This window comes from Manis pentadactyla, chromosome 1, assembly GCF_030020395.1.
Source record: "Manis pentadactyla isolate mManPen7 chromosome 1, mManPen7.hap1, whole genome shotgun sequence".
Lineage (NCBI taxonomy): Eukaryota > Metazoa > Chordata > Mammalia > Pholidota > Manidae > Manis > Manis pentadactyla.
The window spans coordinates 194379178-194400697 of NC_080019.1; the positions used below are offsets into that span (position 1 = coordinate 194379178).

General features: G+C 48.4%; 1 protein-coding gene across 3 annotated transcripts in view; it reads left to right on the forward strand.

Moving 5' to 3' along the window:
- The window catches only part of PDE9A (phosphodiesterase 9A), an 89174-nt gene that overhangs the window by 27209 nt on the left and 40445 nt on the right, over nt 1-21520 (forward strand). For all 3 annotated transcript variants that reach the window (XM_036876878.2, XM_036876879.2, XM_036876881.2), the window contains 3 exons: nt 484-554; nt 1957-2034; nt 6693-6736. In XM_036876878.2, the coding sequence (XP_036732773.2) occupies nt 484-554; nt 1957-2034; nt 6693-6736 (193 nt within the window). The remainder of the gene's footprint in view (nt 1-483; nt 555-1956; nt 2035-6692; nt 6737-21520) is intronic.

Genomic DNA, 21520 nt, shown 5'->3' on the forward strand with positions numbered 1-21520 from the left:
TGTGAGGCCCACAGTTCATGTCAGGCCCATTCACTCTGTGATTCCCTTTAACTTAGTTATACAACCTTTTTTTTTAAGCTAATGACCTTTGAAACATATATATATTTATATACACATTCTTTACCTAATGGCCCCCATGAGGTCACTAGAGACTCCCTGCAGCACAGTGTCACTAAGCCAGCCAGTAAGTCAGTGTCACGGATGCCAGGCATGTGGCAGCCGTGTGACCTACAGGTGTGTCTACATGGCATTAGCTTTATTTTTCACAACCCTTTGCAGTGAACAAAAGAATGACATTTTCCACAGCCTGTATACATCAGCCAAATGAAGATACACGTGCGCCATTCCACAGCCCAGTTACCTTTTCTCTTTTTAAAATAACCCTGAAAGTCGGGACCAGAAAGCTTGTGGAATGTGACACCGCTGTAGAATCCGGCCCCTCTGCTGCTGGCCCCTCACAGCCTCCCTGCTTCTGTTTTGCAGGTGGTCTTCAGCAAGTACTGCAACTCCAGCGACATCATGGACCTGTTCTGCATCGCCACTGGCCTGCCTCGGTGAGTGGGCCAGGCCGCCCAGCTGACGGTCACCTTGGCACCTGCACACCTCTTCATTGCACCTTGACAGGAAGGTGCCTGCGAAGGGCGAGTCCCGGGCCCCAGGTGTGAGAGGAGCAGAGGGGCCCAGGGGTCACCTTGCACAGGCGAGCCCTCTCAGATGGTGACTGAGACTCTGGAGGTTTTGCCCACCACCTGCCTGCCACCTGCCTGCCCCCTGCCCACAGGCACCACTGTGGCTACATGGAGGAGGTCACTGGGCAGATTTAGGCAGAAACCCAGGCAGTCTTAGTAATTTTTATTTTCTTTCATTTGTTCCTTTTTGGAGCAAGGAGGGCAGCTGCGCTTTGGGGTGGGCCCCCAGCCCCACACCACCCACCGGGGGCCTTTGCTGTCGAGGGGCTGGTCACAGATCCACATGCCAGGAAAGACCGACTGCAGAAATCAGCTGGGAAGGCCAGGAATCTGCCCTACAGCATCCCAGAAAAGTTCTTCTCCCAAATCCATACTTTATGTGAGCAAGTGGATTTTCCATTCTGACTTTCCAGTTATAGAGTGGTCCGGGGTAGCTGTGGCCTGGCGGTGAACTTTAAAGTTATGGGCCAGCCAAGGCAGGTGTCAGGGAAAGACAGCAGGAGAGGAAACGAGTCAAGACCTGGCATTACCTGCCCGAAGTGACAGCAAATGGCACAGCTTAGGGCATCTTTTACTTTGAGATGAGAAATGTGTTTTTTTTCTTTTATTTTATATATGTGTGTATATAAACTTATGCATATTTGTAACATACATAATGTGTATGATTTATACATATCATATATTAATGGATATATAAAATTTACGTATTTACAGACAACGTCCTTAGACACTGAGGTTGAGGTGTCACCCCCATTGCACTGATTTTTAAAAACACAACTGAAGACCAGAGAAGCTTAGGTGATGTGGTCACGGCAACACCGCTCCTGAGCGGCCCCCAGGGAGCCGAGGCTGGGGAGGACTCAGCTTCCCCACTCGCATCTGTTTTGCGGGAGAGCTTTATGCCCACTTGGAGGGACTCCCAAAGCAGGGGCAGTAGGCAGGCGAGCCGAACCCATCACTGGCTGACGGGAACGTTCATTTCTGTTTTACCATGGCTTTATTTAATCTCCAAACTCAGTAAAGTAGACTTTCTCCAATTCCCATTTTAAATTACTTACAAACCTACAAAGCACTTAGAATGACACCCGGCCACGTAGCCTTACTTAGCAACGGGCGCCGTGTATTGAGGCTGACGCCTCGGTGCTCTGGCCGGGCCCGGCCCTGGGGCTCGTGCTCCTGCCCTTTCCAACTCCCAGCTCACAGGGGCCCAGAGGGTGCGCCCAGGGGAAGGACGTCATGGGTGAAAACACTGGCTTGGCTCTTCCAGGAACACGACCATCTCCCTCCTGACCACAGACGATGCCATGGTCTCCATTGACCCCACCATGCCGGCAAATTCAGAACGGTAAGTGGCCGCCCGCTGCGTTGCTCGCTCTCGCAGGGTCTCTGACATGTCTCCACATGCATGTGAGGGTCTCTGTGGTTGATTTTTTAATTTTCTGCTGTAGGAAAATCTGAGTTCAAACTAAAGATGGGAGGCGGGAGGGACAGGGCTGTGAAGGCTTCGGCTTGTTCCTTCACAGCATGAGCCACTTCCCAGGGTAGGACCATTGATAAGCACGACCAGAAGCCTTCCAAGGGCGCTGCCTCCAGGTCCCAATGATGGCGCCCCCAGGAGGCTCTATGGGGAACCTGAGAGCCGAGCCACAAGTTGCAGGGTTGGGCCTGGGACCCTGCATTAACCGGCCCTCTGTCCACCTCGGGGGAGGTTGTGGGGGACCCCCTGGCCAGAGCCCCTGCGGGATGCCGGAGGTCTGCGCTCTGGGCAAGTCCTGGTGCTGGTGAAGTGCTGTCCCCAGATGGCTCTGCACAGGACAGGGAGGCCCAGGAGGGAACCGGAGGGGCCTGGAAAGCAAACGGGTCGACCGTGAACCTATCAGAGAATGTGTAAAATCATCAAAGCCCAGCACTGTGTGGCCCAAGGCGGAGGTCTCTGAGTAGGGGCCCCCTTGCCCAGTGGCCTGCACAGTCCCTGGGTCTCCACTTTACTCTTGCGAGTAAATTCTGGGAGAGGCAGAATTTGCGCTGCATTCCTGCTCGGCCAGGGAGCAGGGGCCTGGTGTGGGGGTGTCCCTGGGGACTTATGTCTGCTGCTCCTGTCCCTCACTGAGTACCTGCTCTGAGGGATGTGTGTTAGTGGGGTCATCAGGTTTCCCTGAATGAGCCACCAGCAGTTTGGGGCCCCCAGGAGAAGTCAGGCACCAGGCAGACCCTCTCATGTCCCAGAGACTGGAGCATCTGCCGCTCCTTAAAGACAGCTTGGAAATGTTTGAGCTGCCAGAGATGGGGTGCCTGGGGCCTCCACTCTGAGTTCACTCCCCTCAAGGTGTGCCCAAACCCGAGTGCCCAGGGGTGGAGCACCTGCTCTTCCTCCTGTCACCAGAAGCGGCCTATCAGCCGCCCACCCAGGTTGCAGGCAGGATCCCCTGACCATAGGCGAAGGCACAAGCCTTCTTCAGGTCAGCTGAGGCTTTGGAGAGGGAGCTGGTCAAACAGCCAACCCTGTGGGAGGCACAGAGTCCTAGGGAGTCCTAGCCACGACTGTCACTCATGCTCGGTGGACTTCGGCTCCGCTGGGTGCACACGAGTCCCCCTGATGTCACCATCAGGAGCTCCTGCCCCCGAACCCTCCCACTCAGATTATCAGCTGAGGACTCCAAGAGGAGCAGGGCTAACTGGCTCCCCAAAGCCTGCAGCGAGATTCTTGTAAACTGCGCCTTAGTCTCTGGCCTGACCCAGATCTCACTCCACAAGGAGTCCAAGTGACCTGTCACCCCTGACGTCACAAGACTACAGTGATCTTGGCAGAGAGCTCATGCAAGCTGGTGCCTGACAGTGCAGGCTGGCCTCTGACAAGCAAAGCTGCCTTCCCCCTGAATCCCGTTCAAATAGTGTCTGAGAGGCAGCCGATTCACTCTGCCCCTTCATCGCCCCGGCCTGGTCCCCTGTTCTGTGCCAGCGGCTCTCGAGGAGCAGCTCTGTCCCCAGGGGAGGTGGAGCGGTCTGGAGGCATGTTGGCTGTCACAGAGGGGCAGCCGTGCTGCTGGCATCCAGTGGGCAGAGAGCAGGGTGCTGCTCGGCCTCCCACAGCATGGCCCCCCACAGACTCACCGCCCCCAAACGTCGTGGTGCCGAGGCTGAGAACCCCTGGCTCCGTGGCTCCGAGGCTCCGACGTCTTCTCTCTACAGAGCTTGGTTGTCCTCTCAGACATCACCAGCCCCCTAGCCCAGCAGCTGGGCAGCAGCCCCCCCAGGGGCCATCTGGTCCACCCATCTCACTGCAGGTCCACATCCTCAGCCACCACTGGGGTCCCATCCGTGTTAAACACACCAGCGGAAACTAATCCATCTGAGCCAGTTCTTTGACGCTGCCGCAGTAAAACCGCTGGCACCTTCTAACAGGCCCCAGCCCCCAGACCCCTCCTGGACCAATTAAGTGGGATTTAAATGAGACTTTTTTAAAGCTCACCAGCTGGTTCTACTATTCAGCCTGGGGTGAGTGAGCATCACAGATATGAAGTGTGGAAAACCCAGAAAACTCCTCTCCACTCCAGGTTTCACGTCCACCAGACACGGGGTTTCCTCTCCTTGGGAAGTACTGGATCAATTTTGTTTCTTCCTAGCAAATATCGGCCAGGTGAGCCCTGCAGCCAGTCAGGTCATGTCTCTGTTGTTTCTGCCTCTTCTGAAGACGCCGGCAGCCACCTGCCTGGGCCTGGTCACCTGCTGTCTCCCTCGCCTCAGACTCAGGAGTCACCGTGCTGCAGGCCCCGGTGTTGTCCACCACGCCCGGATTCCTCCCAGGTCCCACTCACAGGACAGGCTTTCCATGAGCCCTTTGCCAAATCCCAAGGGCTCATGTCAAGCCAGGTATCATGACCTCCGACTCCTTCAGAATACTGCTGGTCTGGGCCTCCCAATGCCCAGATGCCTGGCTTGTGCTCCGAGTGCCCTTCAGTCAAGCTTTGTCCACCTTCTAGAAAAATCAGCCTTTCATCCCGTCGCTCGCCAGCATGGCGCTCTCTGTTAGCTGTAGGACATTGTCCAGACTCCTCTGCGAGAGCGTGTCCCACCTCTGTGCACCCTCTGGATTCCTGGCCCTTCTGCCAACCCCGTGGAGTTTGTTAACCATTCTAGGCCTCCTGAGTCTCCTCTGGCCAATCAGGGAACATTCAGGCCAACCTTTTAAATAACCTTAAACACATTTACGGAAGTCAGAGGGACTCTAATCTAACACTGGGCCGAACAGCTTCCGCTCTTCTGTGGCTGGTATAATCAACCCTGAGTCCAAATGACCAGCAAATAGAATAGACACAGCCCGGCCTTGTTCAGATGCTGCTGGGAGCCCCCGGGAGCCATCCAGTCCAGGTGCTCCTTCCTGGGTAGGAGAATGCTCTGAATCCCAGGGTGCCCAGCTGACAAAGGTGTTGCTTCTGGACGCCTCTGCCCCTTCTGTTTCTGTCACTGCTGCTTCAAGATCCTCATCAAAGGGGAGTACAGTTGCTTCAACAGTGTGAAAAGGGGTGGGGCGTATGACCGGGCACATGGAGAGAGGAGATGGCCAGAGTGACACAACACAGGTGTGACAGAACACAGATGCACCTTGCTTGCTGCTTTTAGCCAAGTTATAATACAAGTAGCTCTCCACCAACTGAAGCGGTTGTGGGCTTGCAAGGATGGCATCTGCGCCCTCCCCGCAGCCCCGGAGAGAGGCCTCCCAGATCCCAGCGGGGCTCCAAGCCGCCACCTCCCGTACATGTGCTTGAAGAGAGGTCTCGGCACCCAGGCAGTTGTTGCATTTTGGGAAAGGACAAATACAGTAAAAGGCAAGTATATTCATTTTAAAGAGACAGTGGTTTTGTGTCAATTTGGTTGTTGAGGAAGAAGGGAAGGAGATCAACTCGGAGTGAGTCGGGAGCTCATGGACCATGGAAGCAGCACAACTTGTTCTGAGAACATGGCCTCAGGATCCTAAAAGTCACGAAGATTAAGGACCCAGAAGCCAAGACTAATGTCGGGGGCCCGAGAGACTCAGCCCAGGGCTCTTGGGCACAGAGCCTGGGAGCTCCTGCAGGTGCTCGTGGCCTCATCTCTGTGCCCAGCCCCACGCTCACGGCTGCCTCCGCCCCTCAGCTCACCGGGCCCTGTGAGGCGTTACCCCCCAGTGTGCTTTGCAGGCTGAAATGGGCTTTGTGGGGAGAGTCAGGCCCCGCTCGGGTCGACAAGATATCCCAAGGTTGGTGTGGCCATGGAGGGTTCTCTTCATAAGCCCGACCCTGAGTCTGGTCCAGGGGTGCCTGTCTTCAGCACTTCTGGCACAGGGACATTGCTGGGACATGCCACTCCATCTCTCCCCATCTCCTGCTACCAGGTTGAAGTTTTGCTAAACTTCTGGGTAAAAATATAACATTTCCCTTGAGGTGACTTTTTTTAAACTATTTTGGCTATTGCCTGTTCCTTTTCTTTTTGGCCTATTTTCCATTGGCTCAATCATCTTTCCCTCCTATTCAGGGACTAACTATTCGTCTGATACATATTACCAGTATTGTCTCGCCACCTCCCCAGATCTATGATTACTGGGGTGGCATCACCAAGATGCCAGTGCATTTTCGACTAAGGTACTGACGTCATCCTCTCTCGTGCACCTGGGAGGTGTGGTGGCCGTGAGCCCAGACAAGCGAGGGAGGGACCCTCTGTGCATCAGCCGGGTGTTGGGACAGACTTGGCAACTCAGGCAGAGTCCTGGCCATTCCCAGAGGATTCTGAGCAGGAGTGGTGCTGATCACAAAATTTTTTTATTGCCCAAATAATGAATATTAATAGAGGAAGTTCCTCTTTAAATGATATGCATATTTAGAATGCTTCTGAATGAGGAAGCTCAGAATGGCCAAAGAAACTAATTTCAAAACAAGTGAATCCACTGAATTTTAATTCATCCCGAACCCTTATCTCCCCTGCCAGACACGCCAGGACTGTCTCTGAGCTGTCCCCTCTCTCTTTCAGCACTCCCTACAAAGTGAGGCCCGTGGCCGTCAAGCAACTCTCCGGTAAGGTCCTGCTCTCATTTCCCGAGTCAAAAGAAAAAGAAGGCAGCTCCAGGCTTCCCCTGTGGTTGCAGATATATAGTTAACCATTGACTCTAAAGCCCTATAATTATTACAGATTCAAAAGCCAGATACCAATCCAGAGACAGTCTTATACATTGCCCTTTCAGTCCCTCAGTGACCCCCTCCCACCCTGTCCCCAGACACCGGGTGACAGTCCACGCTTGTCTTTCCGGCCCAGCGTCTGTCCTCCCCGCTCAGACTGTGAGCCAAAAACGTGGACCACTTGCAGCCCCCAGCATGCAGGATGCTTCATGCAGGCAGCAGTGTTGTTTTGGACTTTTTATCACTTTTATTTATGCATGATTTATGCATAATAAAATGCTCTCGTTCAAGTATATATTCTGATGAGCTTTAAAAAATTTATTCACCCTTGTAACCATCACCAAAACAAGGCACCAAACATTTACATCACCTGGAAAAGTTTTCTGGTACTCCATCATGCTCACCTCCTCCCTTGACTCCTGGTGCCTGTCAGCAACTGACCTGCTTCTGATACTACAGATTAGGTTTGTCTTTTTAAGAATTTCTAAAAGAAATTATGTGGTACATGTACTTTTCTTTGACTCAGCCTAATGCTTTTGAGACATGTCTATGTGCTGTGTGTATCAGTGTCCACCGTTCTTTGGCTGAGTACTGTTTCAGAGTATGGCTGGGCCACAGTTTGATTGCCTAGTCACCTATTGAGGGACATCTAGGCTTTCTCCAGGTTGGGGGCTTTTATGAGTAAGGCTGCTATGAGCATTCAAGTTACAAGCATTTGTTGCAACATATATTTTCATTTCTCTTGGATGGAATGGGATTGAATGGGATTCTTTGGGGCCCACCTCCAAGAGGGGGAGAAAAGAATGGAGATTCATTTTCTCTATACAGACACCCTTTTGCACCAGAATACTTTTTGAAAGACAGTCCTTTCCCCCATTGAATCATCATGACACCTTTGTCAAAAGCCAGTTGACCGTGGATGTGTGGCTCTGTCTTTAGACTTGCAGTCGTGAACCATTAACAGACATTTCTGTGCTCAGACCAGTGCCACACGGTCTTGGCTGCTATAGATTTATAGTAAGTCGTGAAATCAGGTCAAGTCCTTCAATTTATTTTTTCATTTTCAGAAATGTTTTGCTTATTCCAGGTTCCTCTTATTTCCAAAGAAACTTTAGAATCAGTCTGTAAATTGCTATCAGAAAAAAATCTGCTGGGATTTTGATTGAAGTTATATTAAATATATGGACAACTTGGGAAGAATTGTCTAAGAATATTAAGTTGCATGCTCTGATGCATGAATCTGGTATATCTTTTGACAAATTTGGGTCTCCTTTACTATCTCATTAATGTATTATAGTTGTCGGTATAAAAAGCTCTTAAGTATATGTTGATAAGTTTATCACTAAGTATTTCATATTTTTAGTGCTACTGCTAATGAATTTAAAAAATTTTTCAATTTCCAAAAGTTTGTAGTTTATAGAAATAAAATTGGCTTTGTGTATTGACCTGGCTAAACTCTCTAAGTCTGGTGCTTTTTGTAGATTTCCTATGATTTTCCACATCTGCAAATAGAGAATTGCATCTTCCTTGTACACCTAGATGCTTTTATTTCTTCTTCTTCCTTATTGCACTAGCTAGGATACCTAGCACAATAGAAGAAGAGAAGGTGTAAGAGTAGAGATTCATGCTTTGTTCTCAATCTTGGAATGTATGTTTTTTGCCTTCAATTTTGATGTTATTCCTAATTTGTTGAGAGTTTTAATCATAAACTGATGTTGAATTTTGTTAAATATTTTTTCTATTTCTGTTAAGATGATCATGTTTTTTTCCCTCTATTCTGTTACTACTGAATTCTGATTTATTTTAAATTTTTTAACTAATCTTGCATCCCTAGTAGGAATTCCATTTGGCTGTGGCATAGTATCTTTTTGTTTTGGATTCAATTTGCAAATATTTTGTGAAGGGCTTTTGCATCTATATTAACAAGGGATATTAGTTCATAGTTATACTTTCTTATAATATGTTCATCTGCTTTTGGTATTAGGGCAATTCTGGCCTCATGAAATTTGTTGGGGAGTGTTGCCTGCCTCTGTCTTCTGGAAGAGTTTGTATAAAGTTGGCATTATTTCTGCCTTAAATGTCCAATAGAATTCACAAGTGAATGCCTCTGTGCTTGGAGTTTCTTTGTGGGAAGAGTTTAAATTATGAATTCAGTTTCTTTAACATAAATATACTCAAGTTTTCTATTTATTTGAGGATTAATTTTAGGAAGTAGTGTCCATTTCACAAAGTTTCATCTCAGAATTTATTGGCATGATGTAGTTTGAAGTATGTCCTTATTATCCTTTTTATGTCCAAAGGACTGTCATGAAATCTCCCCTTTCATTCAAGGTGTGGGCAACTTGAATCTTCCCCCTTTAAAGTCAATCAGCCTAAGTGATTTATACATTTTTTTATTGCTTTTTTTGGAGAGCAAGCTTTAGATTTCATTGGTTTCCTCTGTCGTCTGTCTGCTTCTAGTTCATTGATTTCTCCCCTTATCTTATTTCCTTCCTTCTACTCACACCAGGTCATATTTGCTCTTATCTTTCTAGCTTCTAAAGGTATAAACTTAGATAACTAATTTTAGATCTTTCCCTTTTTTATAGAATAATTTAAAGCTAAAGATTTCCTTCTAAGTGTAATTTCACTCTATCTCATGAATTCTGATGTGTTGTGTTTTCATTTTTATTCACCTTGAAATACTTTCTAACTTACCTGTGGTTCCTGCTCTGAACTATTTATTGTTTAGAAGTGCATTATTATTATTTCATTTCCAAATTTGTGGATATTTCCAGTTACCTTTCTCTTTTTGATATCTAAGTGAATTCCACTGTGATCAAAAGTAGATGCTGTATGACTTCAGCCTTTTTTAATTTGTTGAGATACATGGTGTATCTTGGTGACTATTCCATGTCTACTGGAACAGAGTACATATTCTTCAGTTTTGGGGTGGAATATTCCATAAATATCAAGTAGGTCAAGGTAGTTGATACTCTAGCTCAAGTTTTTTCTATCTTTACTTATTTTTGCCTCCCTTTTTCTATTACCAAAAGATGAACACTGAAATATCCAAGTCTATTGTGGATGCATCAGGTTTTGCTTCACGTTCCAGTTCCTATTGTTGGGTGCATATTTATTTAGGATTGTTGTGTCTTCTTGATGAATCAACCCTTTATCATAATAGAAATTTGCCTTTATCCTTGGTACTGCTTCTCGTTTCAGCATCTTCTTTATCTCATGTCAGAATAGCCACTGCAGCCTTCCAGGCTTCATGCTCATTTGCTATATCCCATCCATCCTCCCACTTTTAACATCTGCGTCTTTACATTTGAAGTGGATTTCTTGTAGGCCTGTTTATCAGTTCTGGTGATTTCAGCCTTTTCACTGGAGTTGTTAAACCATTTCCATTTAAATGTAATTATAGATACGGTTGGGTTTAAATCTACCTTGCTACTCATTTTCTATTTATCTCATTCTTTTTCATTTTTCTTCCTCTTTTCCTATCTTTTGCATACTGAGCATTTTTTAATTCCATTTTTTTCTTCACTCTTGGTTTATGAGCTATATTTCTTTGTTTAATTTCTTTGTGACTGCTCTTGGCTTTACAGTGTGTCATCCACTTGCTGTGATCTACCTTTAAATTACATTATATCACTTCTCAATAATGTCAGACTCTGAGAACAGTGTGTTACATTTCTCCCAGCTCCTCCTTTATGCTGTGTATCACCCATTGTCCATATATGCTTTAAGCCCCACAAGACACTGTTATCATTTTTTGCTCTCAGCAATGTTCTTTTTTACCCATTTCTCTATATAGACCCATGTTTGCAGTGTTTGTTATATTGTTGATCACCTGGAATTTGTTTTCTCCCATAAAGCGTGTGGGATCTGTCCTGACAGGCAGTTAAGTTACTTGCAAATCAGTGTGGTGCCTGAGGCCTGTTTTTAAGCCTTGCTGGGACAGTTGTAGCGCCCCTACCCTCCAGGGGTGTTCAGTCCTGCTGCTAGGGAGTGATTGCTCTGGGATCTGCTCTAAACTCCCGGGGGACCACCAACATCTCCACTCTGACTGTTGGGAGCTCAAACGTTTGGTAATGAGGTTGGAGGACCAGAGGCAGATCAAGTAGGGGCTCAAGGGTCCGTGAAGAGGCTACTGAAGTAGCTCCCCTAGTGGGAGGGGAGGGGACGGTAGGGGCAGCAGAAGGGGCGTCATGTTCTCTGGAAAAGCCAAGCATATTTCCTGACTGAGTGGAAGTGGGGTGTGAAGGAAGGTACCAGAAGCCTCCAGGATCCCACAGTCCCTCAAGGGGCTGGGCGGAGGGCGGAGGGGGCAGCTCGGCTTCCATGGCCTGAGCTTCCAGGGCTGGGGGACATCAGCGTGAGTGGCAGGCCCAGGGCTGGGTCGCTCACCAGGAGGACGGGAGCCAGCTGTCAGTACCTGGACAGAGCCCAGAGGCCATACTTTGGGACAGGGGTTTGGAGGAAGGACATTGGTGACTTGACACCATCCAGGAAAGAGGCACAGGAGTGAGTCCACAAGGGACAGGGACACATCAGGCCCAGCACAGGAAGGGATGGGGAGTGTGGCAGCCATGCCGGAGGAGGACTGAGGGGCTGTGTGTGCCTGGGCCTAGCAGGACCCACGGGAGAGGAGCGGGGCTCCTTACAGGCTGAGTGAGTGCACCTGGCGGGTGGGGAGGGTAGGGAGCTGGGTGGCCGCATCCTCTTGGGGGCGCAGGGGTGGGGGGAGCTCTGCACCTCCTTCCAAAATCCCTCCCAGGGAAGCAGCCCTGGGGCGTGACCTCCCTGAGGACCTCAGCTGGCCCAGCACCCACAGACCTCACCCCAACAGGGCCTGCGCATAGTAGGCACTTACTGTATTTGTCGGGCAGCACCTTGTGCATCTGGAAAGGGCAGGAGAGCTGGTGCATTTTGCTGGACTGGGCGGCCTGGCTTCTCAGGGACAACAAGCAGCCATGCGGGGGCCCCGCCGGGCCTGGCTCTGCTTGGAGCAGCCTGGGAGAGCTGTGTTCTCTGCGGGGACAGGAGTGGGCTTCCTGCAGAGGCCCTGCCTTTCCCCAGCACATCGACACCTGAGCGGCCCGGCCTGGCTCGCTCTGTGTGCGTTACTGGTCAGGCTGACGCCACCTTTCCTGGCTGTGGTCTAGGAAGACCCCATCTCTTCAGATGCACCAGTGTTCCAGGCTTTTCCTTTGGGACAAAGTTGGTATCAGGTAGACCCCCCCACAGCCTGAGCTTTCTTGCGGGCTGTAAGAAATGGAGCCCTGATGCTTCCCTCTGGAACTTGTTCTTAGGAATTTTTGACTCTTAGCTCTCTCCGGGAAATACCTTCCATCTGCCGTCTGTGACCAACCCGGCCTGCTTCCCAGAGCCTTGAAGCCTTTGTCCAAGTCCAGTAACCAGAGCTGTCGTGCAGCCCTGAGTTAGGGCCTTAAGTAGCCCCTGGTGCCCTTGAATCAACAGGCCACACTCACAATGGCAGGAAAAGAGCCTCAGGTCAGGAAACGGGAGGCCTGTCCAGACTTCACCAGCTGCTGAGGCCCCTCTGCTGGCCTTTCCTGGGGTTCCCTTCCTCCTGGCTGATCCACAAAGTCACACATTGCAATAAATGCTCCAGACGGGTCGTGGTGGAGCCACACCATGCAGAAACGCCCTGAGTCTGACTATTTTGCTATTTAAATATTAGGGAAGAATATTGTGAGAAACATGAATTTTCAAAGGAGAAAAGGGTGGTCCCGTCCTGTCCCAGACCCACACAGCCCTGAAAACTACAGAGGCTTTCTTGAGAGCAAAGAACAGCCCCCAGGAGGGAAGGGCAGGGACCGAACTCGACATCCAGAACAGAGGAAACATAATGACCCGTAAACAAGGAAGTTCTGTGTTAGCAGACACATTTCTAGAAAAACATTCTCTTTGCCCGATCCTGGGAGGCAGTCATGTGGATGAGCTGGTTTTCCCCTTTGTGAGTGACATAAAGTTAATAGTAACTACAGGACCGTGGGACAGATTCTATGCATCTTTTTATGGCAATAGTGCTGATTGCCTTGGGTGCCCTTGAACTGTCTATCATTTTTATTTGATTCGAGCGGCTCAAACCAGTGGAGTTTTCCAAATCATCACATGCATTATTTCAGTCCCCAGCCAGATACTGTGTGCCTGCTCCCCAGGAGCTGGGGGAGGTCCCCACAAGGGGGAGGGCCACACCTCTGCTAGGCACAGGGTCCAGCTCCTGGGGAAAGGCATGTCCCGGGACCCAGGAGAGGAGACGGGCCGCCCCTGGGGGAGGCTCCCTGAGCGGGCAGGGAGGGAGAGGCGCGGCCTGCGTGCAGTGCTCTGCGAAGGGCATCATGTCTCTCTGTGACCAGAGGCTGCCATGTCCTTACCCACCTGCCCGACCTGGAGAACCTGCAGCAGCTGAGAGGTCCAGGGGGAGCCCGGGCTCTCTCGGTTTTGTCTGGGCCGCAGCGGCTAAGCGACTGAGTCAGTCGGTCTCATGAAGCATCTTCAACTTTAGGACTGAAAACAGGCCTTGCTGTGGGGATGTAGGTCCCCTCCATTCCCTGCCTCTAGGGCCAGGACGGGGTGCCTCATCCACTGGCCAGAAGGGGACCCTGTGGCATCCCAGCCCTGAAGCCCAAGCCACCCAGCTTCATCTCTGTCCCCTGGGCAGAGGTCATGGGTGACTCAAAGCCTCCCTGCCTCCATCAGCTTCATTGTCCTTGTTCCCAAATATGGACAATGAACGTGAACCACGGAGACCCATCAGGAGCACCCACAGCACGCTTGTGCTTCTGTAAGTCAAAGGTGACCAGTAGTGACAGGAGTGACAGGTGTTGGGGCTGTGCACTGGACAGAGCCAGGGTTCCAGCAGGGACAAGCAGTCCTGCCTGAGGTGCACACCTGCCCTTTTACCTCTCAAGGAGGGCGCCAGCTGCTCCTCACAGGTGTTTTTCTGGGTTGGCAGTGGTCTTTCCACCTCAAGACCCACGGAGGCCATGGGACACTGCAGCCACAAGGCCCCCAAGGATGGAGACAGGAGCCCACAGCTGCCCCCAGGAGGAGGACTCCACCAGGCAAGGACCAAATGGATCAAAAGGTCACCCACTGTCCAAACACAGGCACACCTTAAATGTAAAATACACACCAAATTTTGAAGACTTAATATGGAAAAAAGAAATGTAAACTATGTCGATTAATCATTTTATATTGATTTCATGTTTTCTTACCGAGATGTAATTCACACAACATAAAACCCACCAGTTCGAAGTGTGCAGACCAAGCAGTCCTTAGGAAGCTCACTTTGTCACACAACTCTCACTGCGGTCTCACCCCAGAGCATTTCCATGGCCCAGAAAGAAGCCCCACACCTCTCAGCAGTTACTCCCCCTGCCGCTGCCTGCTGCCCCCCGCCCCTGGCACTGTCTCCGTGGGTGTGCTCGCCCTAGAGGTTCAGATGATGGGAAATGTGGCCTTGTGTGTCAGGCGGCTCTTACTCAGTGCGGTATTTTCAAGTATTTCTCTCCTCTGTATGGCACTGGTGTCGGTGCTTCCTTCCTTTTCATTTCTGAACCCCATTCCAGCGCAGGGGTGCTGGACACATTATTTGCCCGTCGTTCACCAGCTATCGGCCACGTGGGCCTTTGGGATGGATGCTCCTGTGAACATGTGTGTGCAGACTTTCATGTCAGCGATACATGCTGAAATGGGGTGTTTGAGATATACTGGGTTAAATATTAAAATTGTTTTCAAGTCTAGTCACCTTGGCAGGAAGGGCCTCAGAGAAGTGTGTATGCTCAGCCCAGCAGACCAGAGACTGTTGGTGTCACACGCACGCTGACGCCCTCCCCAAGGCCCGCGTGCCCCTGTCCAGAGACTTCCTGGGTGCAGGCAGACCAGGCGTGCAGAGGGCTCACCGCCCCAGGAGCAGGCCTCCCAACAGGAGAGGGAGCTGGCGGACAAGTACGCAGTGCCTTACCCCTGGGTGGGCCAGGTCCCTGAGGGCACCTGCACAGGGGCCCAAAGGTACCCCAGAGTGAAGAGCCGCAGCTGTCTCAAGGCTCACCTGCTCTGACCCACCCTCCAAGGGCTTCCCTCTCTCCCTTATGGCTGCTCCCCATGCCCTGCCAGGGTTTCCCAGGATGCCCTCCAAATATACTACCTGCACCCAGCTCCTTGTCTCTGGGTCTGTCTTGGAGCAGCCCGACCCAAGAGCCACAGACCTGGGAAATGGGAAGATAAGGGTAAAGGGCCATCCAGCTTTGTCTGTGGGGTGGCCTGGCCTCACGAGAGCTCCCAGCCACTGCGCTTCGATTCCCCCTGAAAGATAGGAATCAGAGCGCACACCTCGCCTGGTTCTTACGAGAGTACATGAAGTAGTTCGTGCAAAGTGCCTAACACAGTGCCTGCAACTTGGTAAGTACACAGTAAATGGTAGCTACCATTTTAAATGGCCTAGAGCACCTTTTTGAATGGCTAAAGTTACATCTTTCTGAAATTGCTGGATTTTATCTGAACTGGAACACTTCCCAAGGTCTGAAACTGTACATGCACTGCCGGCTCTCTTTTCACTGGCAAGTCGAGTTAATACTTGAAACTTGAGTGCAGATGTTGCTTATGAGAAATAATAAAGCTTCTTAATAATATTTTCTATTTTTAGTGCAATTTCATTCCAAAGAGCTGTATAACCATAGCCTTAGTCATCCTGCTTTGCATTATTTTTAAAACACAAAGGGTGCAGAGTATCAAGTGAAAACTAACCATTCTCCTGCCACGCTTCCGAGGGGCTGACTGCACTGCGGTTGTCTCTAGCTTTCTGGAATTGCGCATGCTCCCTTCGGGGTGGTCTAGCCAGCTAACACAGCAGCACCGTGCACATCACTGACGTGTGTGGGTGGAAAACACTGCTACCAAGGCCCTTGAAAGCCAGGTGTCATGACTACAGAACTTAGTACAATGGTGACATCTGATCATGACTGCAGTACCTCAGGGAAGCAGGTGTTCAAAGAGTTCTCTCTGCCTCCAGGCATTGGTGAGAACCAGGCAAAACCTACACACGCAACCGGGTCCTGGCCAGTTGTGGAGTAAGGGCGCACAGGAAGCGCACAGTTTGATGGGTTCTAATAAAAGACAAGATAAGGAGCATTCCGGTGACCCCAGAGCAGCTCCACTGGCCTCTTGGCAAATCAGTCCCCACACACTGTGAAACCGCTGTTCTGGCCACAGGTTGCTTTTTCTTGTTCTGGAATCTCACGAGAATGGAATCATGCGGTATGCACTCTTTTGTGTCTAGACAATTTCTCTCAGCACCATGATTTCAAGATTCATGCATGTAGTTTATTTGCTTTTCCATTGCCTGGGTCCTCAGTTGGTTCACTGCTTACAGTCGATGGACATTTGTACAAGTCCTGTTGTGGCCATTTTTGTCTATTAGCTGTGTGTATATATTATATATGTGTATGTATATATAATACCTGTAAGGGATGGTACTGGGTCACATATACTGTGTGCTGAACTTTATAAGAACCGCTCAGCTGCCTCCCAAGTGGCTGTACCATTTTGCATTCCCACCAGCAATGTAGGAGTGACTTTTTATCACTGCTTTTTAGGAAACTTTATATATTCTAGATATAATGTATTTGTCAGATATATGTATGGCAAATATTTTTTCCAAGTCTGTGACTTACTCTTTTCATTTTCTTGAGGTCATGTGATGAGCAGTTTTTAATTTGATGAAATCTAATTAGGCGTGCGCGCCTGTGTGTGTGTTGTAATTTCTGTCTTCTTTAAGAACCCTTTTTCTACTGCAAGGTCACAGAGGTAAATTTTTAGGATATTAGACTTGCTGCTGTTATGTTTTATCTATGATCAATTTCAAATTAATTTTGTGAGTGGTGTGAGGTAGGGGTCAGTAGTCTTTTTTTTTTCCTATCATATGACCAGTTGTTATAGCAACACTTGTTAAAAAGAGTTTCCCTTACCCATTAAATCAGTTGGGTGCCATTTTTGTTTGAAATTTTTTTGTCTCCAAGTGTGTAGGTCTCTTTCCAGAATCTTCTGCTTCATGGATCTGTTGGTCTGTCCTGACACCAATACCACACTGGCTTACTTGTCAGAGCATGAAGTTAGTTCTTCCTCCACATTTGCACATCTTTTTCAGTTGTTTTGGTTGTACCAGTCCTTTTCTTTTCCCGACTAATTTTGGAATCAACATGTCAACTTCTTTCTTAAAAGCCCTCTATGACTTTGACTGGGATTGCGTTCAATATGTAGATTAACTTGGGAACAATAACTTCTTAGCAATATTGAGTCTTCTGGTTCCCGAACATGGTACACCCCTCCTCTTACTAGTTTTCTTTAACTTCTCCCAGCAAAGTTTGCAGCTTTCAGGGTCAAGGACCTACACCTTTGGTTAAATTTATTCCTCAGCGTTTTCTGTTTTCTGGTGTTACTATAAATGTAATCTCAATTTGATTTTCCATTTGTTTGCTGCTAGTTTATAAAAGTACAACAGACTTTTGCATACTGATGTGGTATCTTCTGACATTGCTTAATTCATTAGTCACTTCTGGTCATTATTTTATAGGTTGCTGGGATTTCCATAGAGACATTCATATCTTCTGATAGCAAAGACAGTTTTACTTCTCGAATTCCAATCTTTCTTGGTTTTATTTCTTTCCTCAATCTTATTGCCCTGGTCAAACCCCCAGGGCAATTCAGTGCAAGTGAGTACAGACCTCCCCATCTCGCCCCAACCTCAGGGGGAACGTACACTGAGCACGGCGGGAGCCACAGATTTGGTTGTACACACCCTCCGTCAGGTTCAGGAAGTCTTCTCCTGGTTTGCAAAATTCTCTGTTAAATTGTGTCAGATGTTCTTTCTGTGTGTGTTGACATGGGTTGAGAGAGCTTCCTTATATTCCTAGTTTTCTAATGGGTTTTATCATAAACAGGTGTGGGGTTTTGCCACATTCTTTCTGCATCTACTGAGATGACCTTGTGAGGTTTCTCCTTTATTCTGTTAAGATAATGAATATTATGACTCATCTTCAAATGTTAAAAACAACTTTGCTTCCCTGGGATAATCCCACTTGTATTCCTGGGAAGTATTCCTGGGGAAATGCTTAGGAATAAATTAACAAAGGGTGTGTAGGACCTTGGCCCTGAGGTGAGATGTATTCTCTCTTTATATATTACTAGACTCAATTTCCTAATAATGTGTTAAAGATTTTTGTGCCTATGCTCAAGTGGGACACTGGTTTATAACTTTTTTCTTGTAATGTCTTTTTCATGTTTTAATATTGGGATCATGTTGGCCTTGTAAAACATGTTGAGAGGTTTGCTTTTTTTCCTCTATTTTCCACAAGATTTTATGCAGTTTTGATATTATTTCTTCCTCTGCCCGTTACATGTAACGTATGTATTGATGCAGTTGTGGTCAGGTCTGTACCATTTTGCTGTTTGAGTATTATCAGTCTCAGTTTTTCTTCCTACTCCTCCTCTTCTGCCTTCTGTGCGTTAATTGGATAAATGTTTGTGGTCCATTTTATTCCTCCTTTTGGTTCTTTTGCTGCACTTTTTAGCATTGCCTTTAGTTGGTTGGTCCAGATGTTGCACCACACACCCTTCCCTTTTTTTTAATTATAGACTTTGTTTTTTAGAACAGTTTTAGGTTCACAGCAGAGCTGCGTGAAGAGTACAGAGAGTCCCCATAACCTCCCCCAGCGCACTCGCCCAGCCTCTCCCCTCTGTTCCCTGCCCCAGAGCTGTACATTCGCTGTTAGTCAGCCAGCCAAAACAACATGTCATTACCAACCAAAGTCCACAGTTTACGTTGAGGTCACTCTGCTATCCATTCTGTGGGTTTGGACAAATGCATAATGATGTGTGTCCACCACCCCATAACCTAGAGTAGTTTCTCTGCCCTAAAAATCCTCTGTGCTCCACCTATTCATCCATCCCTCCCCACAAGCTCCTGGCAACCACTGATCTTTTTGTCTCCATAGTTCTGCCTTTTCCAGAATGTCCCTAGCTGGACGCACACAGTGTACAGCCTTTTCAGATTGGCTTCTTTCACTTAGTCATAGGCATTTAAGGTTCCTCCATGCATTTTCATGGCTTCATAGATAACTTCTTTTCAGGGCTGAATAATATTCCATTGGCTGGATGACATCTTGGTTGCTTCAGAGTTTTAGCAGTTATGAACAAGGCTGCTATAAACTTTTATGTTACGTTTTGTGTGGAAGTAAATTTTCAACTCCTATGGGTAGATACCAAGAGTGCGATTGCTGGATCAAATGGCAAGAGTATATCTAATTTTGTGAGAAATTGCCCAACCATTGCCAAACCATCTTCCAAGTCAATGCACCATTCCCACCAGTGATGAGTGGCAGTTCCTGCTGCTCCACGTCCTTATCAGCACTTGGTGTTGTCAGTGTTTTGGATTTTCACCATTCTGTTGGGTGTGTAGTACTGTCTCATTGTTGTTTCACTTTGTCTTTCTCTGATGACCTGGGACATGAAGCATCTTTTTAGATTATTTGCTATCAGTATATCTTCTTTGCTTGAAGTGTGTTTCAGACCTTTTGTCCATTTTCAAATCATCCTTAATTTTTTAATCTATTTAGAGTTGATTCTGTACCACTGCACGTAAAAACTAAGGAGTTTGTTGCAGTAGAATTCCTCCCTCACAACCTGAGCTATTGCTGCTATAGATTTCACATCTATGCTAGAGACTAAATGTTTCTGACCCTCCAAAATCCGTATGCTGACTCCTAGCCCCAATGTGATGGTACTGGAGGTGGGGCCTTTGAGAGGTCATGAGGTCATGAGGGCAGAGCCCCCGTGAATGGGATTAGCGCCCTTGTACAAGGAGCTCCCATGCCTCCTTTGCTATATGAAGACAGTGAAAAGGCAGCCATCAGTGAACCAGGAAATGACCTCTCACCACACGTCTATTTTTTATTGTATTTTTACATTATAATATATTGTAAAGAAACCATCTGGATTTTGTTATCTTCCTCTGAAGAGTATAGATTTTTGGTCTAGCTGGCAGTTAAATTACTGGCTGATGACCTTGAACTTGTAGAGGCTTGGTTTTATGCCTTGTTAGGGTAAATCTCTAGACTGGGGGTTTCAGCAGGAAGGCTGAGTCATTTGTTAAGGTCCTCTTACTTGACAGGACTCAGACTTTAAACTTTGTCTCTCATGCAGTTGGCAGCAGCTGAAATATCTGCTACCCTCCCAGCCTCCTGGGCCTCCATGCATGTGTGAGTTCAACCACCATGGAATACGGGACTTTATACAGAGCTGGCCCCCCCACACCAGTTCCCCAGTTTGGGAATCCCTGCTTTCATTACTATCCTCTATGACAAACCAAACCCTGGGCCTCTGATTCCGCTCTACCCCACGAGCCGGCAGCATTCTGCGTAAGCCCTGGCATCCCCACACTGTGAGAGCGCTCCATGGCGGGATATAGGAATCTTCCCTTCTGTTACAGCAGCACAGGGCTTCATTTTGTGGAGGCACCACCATTTATTCAATAGGTCCCCCATCAATGGATATTTGTGTTGCTCCAGTCTTTGGTTATTTCAAGATCATTTGATTACCTTCCATTTCTCCTTCCACAGCCTCCATGACTGTGTGCAACATGCTAAAGTCCACAGAAGTAAAACCTTTGGTTTACAAAAAAGACTCAGCCTTTAACAGACTTTTGCAGAAGTCCCGTCCTTTGTACCGTAATCTATCAGTTTATTGGACCAGAGTTTATACTGGCAGAATTCTTCCTGAAACTAGTCTTGTGGGGTCATCGGACACACCATCAAAGCCTAGACACAGTGAACCAGGGTTGACTTTGGCTTCACCATAAACTTTCTCAAAGCAGGGCTGGTCTCAGCAACATACACAGCTTATCATGTAGTAGGCAGAGTCCCACCAGCCTGCACAATCAGCTGCTAGTTGCTGAATTCAAATTCCTATGTGCATATCCTCATCAGAATATCATACCCATGTCCTTCTCCCTCAAAAGTACACTGCACCTCATCCACCGTGGGAGGGGTTCTGGGGAGGAGTGTGTGCAAGATATCTTTCAGCCCCATCGGTGCTGCCCTGCATGGGAACACGACTGGAGTAGGGGTGGGCCAGTGGCCGTGCCGTGACTCAGCCTGCTCCCTGAGTCATTCAGTGAGCGACAATATGCAAATTGCCAACAGTCTCTGGAAGTTAGTAGGAGCTCAAAGAGGACTGTTAGGGTGGTTGCAACCTGTCAAACAGTAAAGAAGCATCACATAGCTAGCCTCCCACAGACCACTCCCTTACAGGCATTTTTTCTTTCAAATCAAACCTAAGGAGCAGAGAACAGCATAGGAAAAATTGCATCCAGACATCTGAGATCAAATGAAACTGTGCAGACCATGAAATCCCCCTCTCCAAAACCAAAAGAGGGAATCCCTATCCCATCCCTGCCCCAGGTGCCACGGGGCTTCAGTGACCCTCCACGTAGCCCAGCCACAGCAGCTGTGAGATGCTCCCCAAGTTTCCAGTGTGGCCACCAGGGCCCCTCAGTCCGCTCTGTTTTCTCAGTTCCCTCTGGAGGCTAACGGGAGGTGAGCATCTAGTTAAAGTCACACAGGCCATCGGGGACGTTCCTTTGGCCACGGATAAATGCGAGTGATTTCTCAGGAC